Below are 12,600 nucleotides of genomic sequence, written 5' to 3'. Positions count from 1 at the left end.
ACCACAAGAGTAACCCTAAAATCAAATTTTACTAATTCGGAATTTGGTGTGTGGACGGAAATCGAAGTACTGCCCCGGGAGGTAATCCCACAGAGCACCATTGTTGACACTGACCGCTCCTGGACAGCAGTCAGAACTCCGATGCACTGGCAGGTAAAACAGATAAGCCCCACGGACTTGAATTCAATTTCCTGTTTGGGCCAGTGTGGAGCCTTGATCAGCCACAGGTGACCATGCAGGGCTCATCAGCAAAAGGTAACAATGCAGTCCTCCTGAGAATAGAAAAGAGCAACCAGCCTGACCACGCAAGAGAGGACTGGATCCCATCGCTATCTGGGGAGAGGATACAAGTGGCTCACTAAAGAACTCCGTTTGTCAACGTTTTGATGGAGTACAGAAATCGATTTAAAGAGCCCTTTAAATCGATTTACAGGGCAGTGTAGTGTGGACGGGTGCAGCGTTAAATCGATTTAACGCTGTTTAAATCGATTTAACGGCGTAGTGTAGACCAGGCCTAAGTATTAACATCACAGTGATGCTTGCTACTTTCAAATGGTAAATGTCAACATTATAATAATGACCACTACAAGGGACTTTTTGTTTTGTTTGTTTTTCAGATGGCTGTATGGTAAACAAGTTTGCTTGTTCTATGCATTTTGTGGTGTACTTTTTGGAATCTGCAGTCTGTCAACACTAACATTACTGAGTACTGTGTGCTGCCTCAAAATTTGTTTTCCAGCTTATGGTAAATTAATTTCCTTCTCTCAGTTTGTTCAGTATTTGTCTCTTGAACAAAGACAGCCATGGCTAGTCTGTATCTTGGAGAACGTTTATATAGAAAGGTGTGTTACATGGGGGTGTTAAATGATTATATATCTGTTCTCCCCAGTAATTGAGTTTGGTGCTATATAAACCTAGTTTATTAAATCCAAACCTGCTTATGCTGAGGTAAATGACTCAGAAGAGGCCATGAGGTAACTGTTAAAATGACAGCAAGGTTGGGTTAAGTTGATACTATTTTTAAGATTCATTTTGTACAATTATCTTTGACAGGTATGAGCAGCATTTCAATACCTTAATTTTTCTGTAAATGATAGAGATGCATACTATATTCTATTGACCTTTTCAGACGTTTCCTTATGGTGTCTTTTGTTCATCCTCTCAAGTTCTTTCTTTATTACCTCACTCACTTCTTAAGATAAGAGGAATGCCAGTCAATGTGACATAAAGACAAATGTAGCATCAGATTTTACTACTATTCAAAGAACAGCTTTAAAATTCTAGTATCTCATTGTTGTGAGAGTGAAACTTTAGGTGGAAAAGATCCTGTTAATCAGGATTTTACCTTTGGGTCAAACTGTCCTTGTAGTTTTTAAATTTGTTAAAATAAACTTGCTTTTGTGTTAAAATCTTACCTGGTAACTTTTAGCTTAGAAGATGGTTTTACATTTGATTTTTAAATCCCTGAAGATGTTATGTGGCAAGAAAAATGCACATGATTGTAGTAAGTGTAGCCATGCAAATGGTGCCCCTCTCTTTTATATTCAGTACCAACAGAACTACTTATTCTTAGTGAGATAAATTTTCCAGAACAAAGATGACCTTCTCGTAAATCAAGACGCACACTAATTAACAGTATCTTGTTTCTTTTCTTGTCTATGCATGGTGTTGGATTGTGTAAAGAAATTATAATTGTGAGGTTAAATAGTTAATTAACGTAAAAGTGTGTTGAAGCTGCAACATCCCTGTTAAGTACATATAATGTCTTATCATATAAACTGAAAAATGACAGATATAAACATTTTAGGCATGGATCATGAACTCTGACCTACAAGTACTTGGCGCTACTTGTGTGGGGCAAAACATTTAGTAGAATCTCTCTAGGTGACAGCCCTTCTTTAGTTTGAAATCAGGGTGATCATTCTTTAGATTCATTCGTGTTAACATTGTGTTTGAAAGTCATACTGTGTCTGTGAACCATTCTAAAATGGAGCACATTTTGAAGCTGCAGGGAGCCAGGTCCTTGACTATGACCAAGGAACACACAGCACAAGTTGCAGGAACAGGGGTGTAAGGTGACCATGAAACTCCCCTTTGCAATCACCCATCGCTCCCTCAGTTCTGTGCTAATTTGTGCTGGTCTGGTTTCCCAGCATAACTCCGAGCAGCCTGAGGGTGCCAGTTTTCATTTTAAGGTAATCTGTTTGAGTTCTCTTGAATATTTCCTTGCATCTTTTATGTTTCCACACAATGTTAACTGAATTTCAGTGAAGATTGTTTATTTATTTCACGATATGAGGGAGGATTTGGAAATAGCATAATCTGAAATCTCTGCACTTATTGGACATATGAACTGAAAGCTTGATTTAGTACAAAATCAGCTTGAGTCTCTCTCAGATGTACAGTATATTCATTGTATGCAGAAATATCATCAGTGGCACCTCATAACAGCATAAGAGAAATCATCTCAAACTGAAATCAGGAAATAAGAGTTATGGTTTGAGTGTCAGAGATGAGTATTTTCTGAAGTCCCGTATATGTATTGTATTTGCTCTATTCTGTTTCCCTGGATTTCCTGACACAGCTTATTCCCAAGAAATGCTGCCTCTTCAACCTCCCTTTGGCCAGAAGCTTAGACAAAGGTGAACAAGATGGGACCTGAAACATCTTGTCTCTGCAGCCCACCCAACTTGCAGTTATTTAGAGTTCAGAATATTGCAAACTCGTTTTATGGTGCCTTTAGTTTGAATAACAAGGAGGTTTTTTGACCATTTATATTGTGAATATTATTTATTTATATTGTGCAGGAAAGACCCAGTCTTGTTGAGCCAGGTGCTATACAGAAAACTAAGACAATTCCTGCCCCCAAAGAATTTATAGTCTAAGTTTATGACAAATGAAAACAGGGGTGACAGACTGGGAGCACAGGGAAACAATGAGCTAATATTGGCCAGGATGATAGGCAGTGATCTCAGCACATCTGCTGCTAAGCTGTTAAGGCATCACAGAAAAGGGAGAGTGTAATAGAGGATTTGAAGGAAGACTACGAGATAGCTTTGTGGATGTTTATGGGGGGTCCTCCCAAGCATGGGGGGGGTAAACAATTGTAATACCCAGTGTCCAATAAAAAGGGCCTTTGTATTGTTTTCTGGCTTGTATAATTAGAATCCATCATACAATTGTGAGCAGTTCTTCACTGATTGTTTCGTGTCTTCCAGGGAACAGATTTAGGCAAGAACATGGACGAATCTTGATAGCCTGCGCATGGGCCTATGCAGCAATTTTTACCTGTTCACCCCTAGCTCACTGGGGAGAGTATGGAGCAGAGCCCTATGGTACAGCTTGTTGCATTGACTGGCATTCATCAAATGTAAACACAGTGGCAATGTCTTACACCGTATTAGCTCTATTTGTTTCTGACATTTTATATCCCTGTTGGAGGGTAATTTTTACGTCCATATACCCTTCCCATCTATCGATAACTGTCAAAGAATCGCAGAAAAGCAGATGAAACAGCATGTCTCAGGTCCCCCAGGAATGCAGCAACTGCGTCGATGCCACTATACACGTCAAGGTATTTGGAAATGTTCTTGTGTTCTCAAGCCACATTCTGGTTGCATGGGCTAACACCTTTAGGTGGCTAGATGGGATCCCAAGAAAGGAATGAGCACAAGGAAAGATCATACAAGTTCCATTTTGTTTCTGATATACAGTCACTAGTGTGCATGTACCCCGGCTTCCACCACATGCAAATGATTAGGTTCCTGCCAAAACCTCTTCACTGATGATAGCTGTGAGTTCTGTAACCCTTTTTTAGGCTCTGCTAACAAAGTTATGGCGAAGTTATAGGTTTGTGAAAATTTTTCAAGAGCTTTTTTCTTTAAAAGTGTTTAGGATATTTTACAACCTTTTGGAAGACTGTGGATTCTTGGAAAACTGGCTTTAAGGAAAATGTAATGCTGAATGTGGCATAAACATTTGAAACAATTTTTTCTATAGGTGAAAAATGTACTATCGTAGCAAGCATGCACTAAACATTGTCTAAACATACAGTTGCCAGTCTTTACTAGGAACTCTAGAGAGTTACTTTCTGACTTCTGTATTCAGAGTTTCATCTTTCTTATTGGTATGTAAGCTCCCAGTCCATCTGTCTTCTCTTTCTTATCTTTCTCTTTAGGTTTGTGCACATCCCTTTCGAGGACCCCCCCCTCCATATCCGTCGTTAGAGTTCTGGAGAACACTTATCTTTTCTTTTCAAAAAATGTTTGAAACCCAAAATCTATTCCTGTCATTCTTAGTGTCGATATGTTTATAGATATTATCCTGATAGGCAAAGAGTGCGGCCTGATTAACGCACGGATGTGAGTAAAACATTGCATTGCAGTGTTTTTTTGTAGCATATATGTTTCATTTTAAAGCTTGCAGTATTAACTTCATGAACGCTTTGGGAGCCTTATCTAAGATCAAAAAGAAAATCAGTCACATTAAAGAAGTGAAGAAATTGCTGAATATTGGGCCCTATGCTATGTTGACTCAGGAATGGTACCAAAGAAGCGGATTTGTGTTTTGTGGGTGACAGGAAGGAAGGGGAATTACTGAGTGTAAACAGGGCTAAACAAATGAGCTGAAAATGATTCTGAAATGCCTACAATTCTGAGAGAATACAAGGTTAAGTAATTTCAATTTATACGTTAAGCCAATCTGATAGATGCATATCTGGATGCTATTTCTGGTCTCGATAGAAAGGCCAAACAAAAATGAAAAAAGTTCTGGAAGTGAGATATTTTTTAAGCCACACATCTCACGTGTCCCAATATGACTAAAATCCGGGCTCTCCTAAGCTCTTGAAAATTAAAGATAAATCCAGGAGTTCTCTCCAGAGGACTTGATTTTGGATAAATCTAAAAAAACCTCTCAATTTCACACTAAAACAAAGATTCTGTCATCTCCAATGTGATATGAACCCGCTGAGTCATTTAAATTAAATGGAGGCAAATACAGTGCAGGGAACAGTTGCACTGGGAAGCGATATGGACTCTGTCCTAAGCCTTGACTGTATTGTTGTGGTATCCAGGACCATGGTTAAGGTGTTAATATCTTCTTCTCCTGTAGAGGGTTAAGAAGTCTCAGTAGTTGCTGACACCTGACCAGAGAACAGTAGGGGGAGAGATCGGCGCAAATCTTGTTGGTATGGATAGTCTTTGTTTGTGCTTTTCGGTTTTGTTCATTGTCCGGGGCTAGAGGGACCAGACGTACACTCCTAGGCTCTCTCCTCATGTCATGCTGTCTGACATCCAGTCCCAGGGCTAAAATGGTAAATAATAGTCATGCAAGTGCGGTGGTATTAGTCTTATATGCCCCCCGGAGCGCTGGAAGGATTTTTACCTATGTTTGCTTGGAATTTGGAATCTCAGGTGGGGGCGGGGGTCCCTCTGGTCTATATGAAATTGACGGTATCCTGTGAAGCATTTCCATACCTAATTTTACAGAACTACTTTTTTTACTTTTTTTTCTTTCTTTAATTAAAAGTTTCTTTTAAAAATCTGATGATTTCCTTTGTTTTAAGATCCAAGGGAATTGGACCTGAACTCACCAGGGATTGGCGTGGAGGGAAGAGGAAAATGAACTCCTTGTTTTAAGATCCAGGAGTTTGGATCTGTGTGAAGCCTCTCAGGCAACCAGGGAGGGAAAGTCTGGGAGGAAAAGGAGGAGGATTGGTCTAATTTCTCCTGTTTTTAAGATCCAAGGGGTTTTGGGGTCTGTATTTCCCAGGGAAGGTTTTGGGAGAACAGAAAGTGTGCCAGACACTAAATTCTGGCTGTTGGCAGTGTACCAGATCTAAGCTAGTAATTAAGCTTAGAAGTGTTCATGCAGGTCCCCACTTTTGTACTCTAAAGTTCAAAGTGGGGAAAGAAACCTTAACAGTTTGGAATAGAGCTGGTTGGAGCAACTTCAGTGGAGCCATATTCTTATGGAATATACAGTTCTGCCAAAATTGAAACCCTTCGTGAAATCTGGTCAGTTTCACTTTTGTTTCTTTCAGAAAGCAAACCAGACAAATCCAACAGTCAGAACATCCTATTTTGAGAATTTGAACAAAAACACTGAAATGTTTTGTTTCAGAATGCTTTTGGTTTAAAATGACTGTTTGTTCTGCAATTTAAATTTTGTATTATGTAGTCTAACCTAACACACAATTTTTAAAAGTGGAAACTGAAACAAAATTTTTTTGTTTAAATGAAATATTTTGAATGATGGGAGGGAAGAAAACAAACCTCAGAATTTTCTTCCTATTCAGAACAAAGCCAAATTTCAAAATCTCAATATCCTTTGCAAAATGGAACTTCCATCCTCTGTTCAGCTCTAGTTTGGAGCTTTGCTTGGGCATATACTTTACCTCTTGTTTCTGCCTACTCCGTCTTCAGTGCCCTGTTTGACATTGATCCCAGGCAAGATAATGGAGCAGCTGATACAGGACTCAATAAAGAATGAAAGGAGGGTTTATGTAACTAATGCAAATCAACATGGGTTTCTGGGAAGTAGATCCCGTCAAACTAATGTTATCATTTTTATTTTTTTTACGAGATCACAGGTTTGATTGATAAAGATAATAGTGTTGCTGTAATATACTTAGACTTCTGTAAGGTGTTTTTCTTAGCACCACATAACATTTTGATTAAAAGAACTAGAATGATATAACATTAACATGGCACATATTAAATGGATTCAAAACTGGCTAACTGATAGGTCTCAAAATATAATTGTAAATGGGGAATCATCATCAATCAAATATGTTTCTAGTAGGGTCCTGCAGGGACTGGTCTTGGCCCTACACTATTTAACATTTTTATCAATGACCTAGAAGGAAATATGAAATAATTGTTGACAAAGATTGCAGTGGACACAAAAACTGGGGGAGTGGTAAATAATGAAGAGGACAGGTCACTGATTCAAAGCAGTCTGGATTATTTTGTATGCTGTGCGCACGCAAAAAATATAGGCTATGCTTACATGATGGGGGACTCTATCCTGGGAAGCAGTGACTCTGAAAAGATTGTGGGTGGTGATGAGTAACATGCTGAATATGAGCTCCTAGAACAAAACTGTGTCCAAAAGGGCTAATGCAATCCTTGGATGCATGAACAGGTGAATGTTGAGTAGGAGAACAGAGCTTATTTGACCCATATCTTTGGCACCGGTGCAACCATTGCTGGGACAGTGTGTCCAGTTCTGATGTCTACAGTTCAAGAAGGATGTTGATATATTGGAGAGGGTTCAGACGAGCCACAAGAATGATTAAAGGATTAGACAACAGGCCTTACAGTGATAAACTTAAGGTGCTCAATCTATTTAACTTAATAAAAATGAAGATTAAGGGCTGACTTGATCACAGTCCATATATACCTATCTCGTAGAAAATATATAATAATGGGCTTTTCAGTCTAGCAGAGAAAGATATGACGTGATCCAATGGCTGGAAGTTGAAGCTAGACAAGTTAAGATGAGAAATAAAGTGTATATTTTTATCAATGACAGTAATTAACCACTGGAACAGTTTACCAAGGGTAGCGGTGGATTCTTCATTACTGATAATTTTTACATCAGGATTGGATACTTTTCTAAAAGATCTGCTCTAGGAATTATTTTGGGGGAGTTCTATGGCCTGTGTCATACTGGAAGTCAAACTAAATGATCACAATGGCCCCTGCTGGTCTTGGAATTTTTGAAACACATGGGACTTGCAATTCCTGAATTCAATTCCAGAACTTTCATCTGCTTCAAAGGAAACAAGTCGGTTCTCAGGAGAAATATGCAGTGCCCAGATGCTTGCACAGTGTGAAGTGTTGGGCCAGCACATTGCCCACTGTAATTAGAACACTGATGTGCTCTTTGGCTTACTATAAATAATCAGGCTGGCCTGGATAAGTGGGAATACTTAAGAGAAATCCCTAGAGTTAAGAGGAGGAAATAAGCCATGGTGAGAAGTCTAGTGAGAGAACAGGGGACAGTCTTCTTGCCAAAAGATTATTGCTGAAAGATGTTGCCTAGTTTTGTCCATTTCATGCATATTTTGAAGGAGCATTCATTACTGGTTGCATTCATTTATGTTTGGGGTTCACAGTAAAATGCAAATGAGTAAAGTTCCCACCTGCTACAGTTCAGCATAGTTCCATTGAAATTTTCGTGCACCAGCTGATGATCATCTGGCTTAAGTGAAAATGTGTTGATATATTTTGTTGGAGCACTTATGAATGAAAAGGAACCAGTCTATTTCTTGAATGTTACAAATCCCAACCAAACTCTGCCTTGTCACACACAATGGCTGTGTGAGGAATCTGGGCAACAGTTAACCCTTCATTCCAGTTGAATGGAGGTACAAATAGTTATTTGTAAAACATAAGAATTAAGGGCTGTAGCATAATTTGGTCTCAGATAAGTTTTCAGCTACAGTCTGGTCCAAATTATGAAATATGGGTTTAGGCAAATAATTTTCCTAGCCTTTTTAGTGCAAAGCTAAGTATTTAGGTGAAAGAGCTCCCTCCTCCCTACATAACTGCTGCTTCTCTCTTCCCAACAGCCAGTTCTGATAGCTGGGAGTTGAGAGAAGGTCAGGAGGATGCTTTTCTTCCTTCCTTTTGCATCCCCATAACAACAGTGACTACTACTTGCTTCTTTCTCCATTTAGCCAGTTCATGTTAGAGGTTCCCAATACAATGTACCTCCTGCCCCCTTTCAAGTATATAGATTCTCTCTTCTGCTGTCTCTTTACTGCCATTTCCTCCTGTCCTTGACATCAGCCATTTTCACTCTGATAGCCTGGCAGACTTCAAATTTGAGATGTGCCTCTGGAGCCTGATCCGGCCCCCATTGAAATCACTGAGAGTAGGATCAGGTTTATAGACCCAGATCCTGAAAAGGATTTAGGCACCTAACTCCTATTGATTAACTCCCATAGTCTCTAAAACAGCTACATATCTCATTCCTCACTTTTATATTGTTTGGGCCCAATCCAGCTCCTGTTGAACTCAATTGAAGTTTTACCATTGATGTTCCTGGGAGCAGGAACAGGCCCTGCATTTTTAAACAACTGTTTCGCCAATGTACTTGAAATGATGCGATTAGTATCAGCCTCTCTTTGACTGATTATCTGAGCTTCCAGGTCAATAGTGTAACTCAGAGCATTCAGATTACGGTCTGTAATTTTTCCAGATCACCTTAATGTTTGTTTAGAAATGGAACAAATGCAGAACAAGTTCAGAAAAAAGTTTAGAACAAGTGCAGAAAAAACATTTTTAATAATAAAAAAAAAGTTACTAACATCCATTCATTATAATTAACCTCATGTAAATTCAAAGTAAATTATTTCTACCTGTGGTGCTTTTCTCACATGCTCTGATGACAATAGCAAGTTATTAAGCTTTAGTGTGGAACAAATGCTTCACTAATATGTTTGTTTTGTGAGCCTGAGGTTGGTAAACTGGTGTTTTTATTACTAGCTAGTTACTGCAATATACCACCAAATAAAATATATGTGGACTGCATTGTTTATTGCGCTGTTCTGATATCTGCATGGAGGTATGTATTTGTGTTCCACTTCTAAAACCACTGTGGGAGCTCGCAAACAGGTAAACCCCATGTGCTTCAGCAGAGAACTAAAGAATGCCCTCCTAGCTGGAAGTCACTCTGTTAATTATGTTGGTCCTACAACACATCCTGGTCCTTCTAGGAAATGAAAGACCAAAAACTCCATGAGTGTAAGTGAGCTTCATGGTGTTCAACTTTGGCCAAATATGAATTCTAATAGGTCAGTATTTCACCAACTATTGAAAGAAAGGATGGTCTGGTGATTAGGGTGCTAGTCTGTGATTAATGAGACCAGGTTGAACCCGCTTTGCAACTAGCTTCACATGTGATCTTTGGCAAGTTACTTAGTCTTTCTATGCCTCAACTCCCCATTTGTAAAATGGATGTAAAAGTGCTTCCCTACCTCACAGGGATGTAGAGTAGAAGTACATTATTAGGCTGTGAAATACTCAGATAATATAGTAATGCAGGCCATGTAAGTACATTAGATATCAGAACTAGATATTTAGCCTGATCACCTGCTTAAAATTAAGCGCATGCTTCAGTGCTTTGCTGGATCGGAGCCTGCATGGTATTTATAGAATGGAAAAGTGCCCACTCAAATGCACGCCATTTCCACCGTGTGCATGCATGTGCAAAAAGCTAGTAATTTGTGTGCATGTTGATGTGATTTGCTTTCACTCTAGCACTGATTGGTCGCTGTGTACACATCTTTTTTGCACTTGGACCGGCATGTCTGATTCCTTTGGTTGCAATATGTGTTCTCAACACATGCAGCAAATGCACTCATGCGTATTGAGGCCAAACAAAAATTGGTGCAAAAGACTAAAATTAATGTAGTTATAAAAGTGTTTTGAGTCCATTTTAATTAAGATCAAATTAAATTCAATTTACAATGTAAAAACTGCCATTTTTCTTTTAGCAACAGAACAATACTTATGTGTCACTTACATCAGTATAGAAATAACTAAGAATATTTATCAGATTTTTACTTAATAAATAGTAATGTTCTATTTTAGTCTGGTCATCACTTGTGATAGCTTGAAAATGCACGATTGTAAGCATAGAAGTGCCACCTGGCTGCTGGTCTGAATAGCACGTACCTTATTTTTAATTGTATTTATTGAGGATTTGTTCCTCTCAGCATGAAATTCTCCCATGTACAAAGAACTAGCACAAGCCCCAGTGCAGCACATAAAATATGGTCTAAGTTGGACTTAAATGGTGCACAGGCTTAGTGCCAGTATCCTTCATCTTCACTGAATTAAGTGAAATTTTGCCACGACTATAAAGGGAGTAAGATCAGTCCTTGAAACTAGAGGTCTACATGTGCCAATGGACGCGTGCTTGAAAGCTGTGGTTGTTTATGATTTTAAGTGTTGGGGACATGCAAGAATATCGTGGTAAGTGTGATAGAAATAAAATTGCACAAATGATGTTCTGCAAAGAAGATGAACAAGATGTGGATATAAGCTCACAGCACCAACTCCTGACAGGTGCTGAGCACCTGCAGCTCTCCTTAAAGTGAAAGGGGAAATTGTTCAGTGCCTCTCTGCTCAAAGTGGCCCAAATCCAAATATTTTACTTGTAATGCATTAAGTCACTGATTTGCTGCAGGGAGTTCAAAACCATTTGGGGATCTTGGTGACTACCGGTTGGACATCATTCAATTTCCAAATGTCAGTTGTATAGGGCATGATGCATGAAGAGAAGCAATACGGGAGCCAAATTAAATCTGAATTCCCTCCACTATTGACTCCAGGTAATGTTTATTGATTCCAAAGGAGGAGGCAACAATGCTCACCTCGCTGGTAAGTGTATGAGGCTGGCTGATATATGGAAAAAATGGAAATGACAACCTGCTGTCACAGAATGTTATGGCAGTCAGTGTGGAGAAGTATGATTTGGAAGAGGTACAGTCAGGACGTGGTCATTTTGAAATAAATGATCAAACTTTTGATTTTGTTTTTAGTTTACAGATAGTTGTAAAAATGAAGGAAGGTTTTGGTTTGGGGTCTTTTTTGGGCTGACTGGTTTTAGATTCTTATGTGAACACAGCACAGTTCCTAAAAACTTTCATTATATTCTAACTCCGCTAATTTTTTTTTCAGTTTTCTTAAATGTAGCATGAGAATCAGACCATTCTGTGGAAACATGCGGGGTAGGATTCACAAGGGAGACTTAGGTGTTTAACTGCCACTTTAGGTGCCTATGTCCAACATTTCAGTGTCATTCACAGAACCCTACGCAGGTTTCTAAATCTGTCATTAAAATCTCCCAAATGACTAAATTTTGGCAGCAGGGCATGTGCACAGCTGCCTAAATAGTGATAGAGTTAGAATGACTCTATAGCCCACTAGTTAGGGTGCTTATGTCAGAGCTGGGTTCTAGCTGCCCTGCTCCAAGGACTATTTAATTATTTAAACACGGGGAATGGCTTCAGCAGGAGAGACTGAGAGAGCCCTGCCCCAAAATACTCCATAGATCACCGGCTAGGCCACTGTCCTGGAAGTTAGGAGATCCACATTCAAATCCTTGCGGCATATCGGGCAGAGAAAGGATTTGAACCAAGGTCTCACACAGCCTGGGTGAGTGCTCTGATCACTGGGTTATAAGGAGACCACCATCTCCACCTCAGTTTTTCTTGAAAAAGGACTACTCTGACCCCCAGAATAATGTTCATGGCTGAAAATCCCATGTAGAAATTGGTGCCTGCCTCAGGCCCAGACTTCGGTGCTTAACTGCCATTGAAGGTTGGGGGTTAGGCCCCATCAGACTCCTCAGCATTTTTTATTGGCTAATTTAGGTGGCTCCACCTCAGTGTGCTGGCTTCTGTGAATCCCGTTCTCAGGCGTCTAGTTCTCCCCATGCATTACATAGACAGCTTGGGCCCCTAATTCAGTGAATTCTGGTAGGCAGCAGGGTGCCTAAAAGTTACAGGCTGCAATGCTGTGCACAGCAGTATCTAAGCCTTGTGAATCCCACCCTCCGTCAAAAAACGAACATGTCTTTTTA

The 12,600-nt window shown here is 39.5% G+C and overlaps 1 protein-coding gene across 1 annotated transcript in view; it reads left to right on the top strand.

The window, feature by feature from the left end:
• LOC116822642 (opsin-5-like) overlaps window positions 1-12,600 on the top strand; it is a 116,940-nt gene that overhangs the window by 85,786 nt on the left and 18,554 nt on the right. The window contains 3 exon segments of the mRNA XM_075061965.1: window positions 618-745; window positions 3,219-3,505; window positions 3,508-3,539. Of these exon segments, the coding sequence (XP_074918066.1) occupies window positions 618-745; window positions 3,219-3,505; window positions 3,508-3,539 (447 nt within the window).

Source organism: Chelonoidis abingdonii, chromosome 2, assembly GCF_003597395.2.
Source record: "Chelonoidis abingdonii isolate Lonesome George chromosome 2, CheloAbing_2.0, whole genome shotgun sequence".
NCBI classification, from domain to species: domain Eukaryota; kingdom Metazoa; phylum Chordata; order Testudines; family Testudinidae; genus Chelonoidis; species Chelonoidis abingdonii.
Note: the sequence above shows the minus strand (reverse complement) of the source record. Positions and strands in the feature narration are given on the sequence as shown.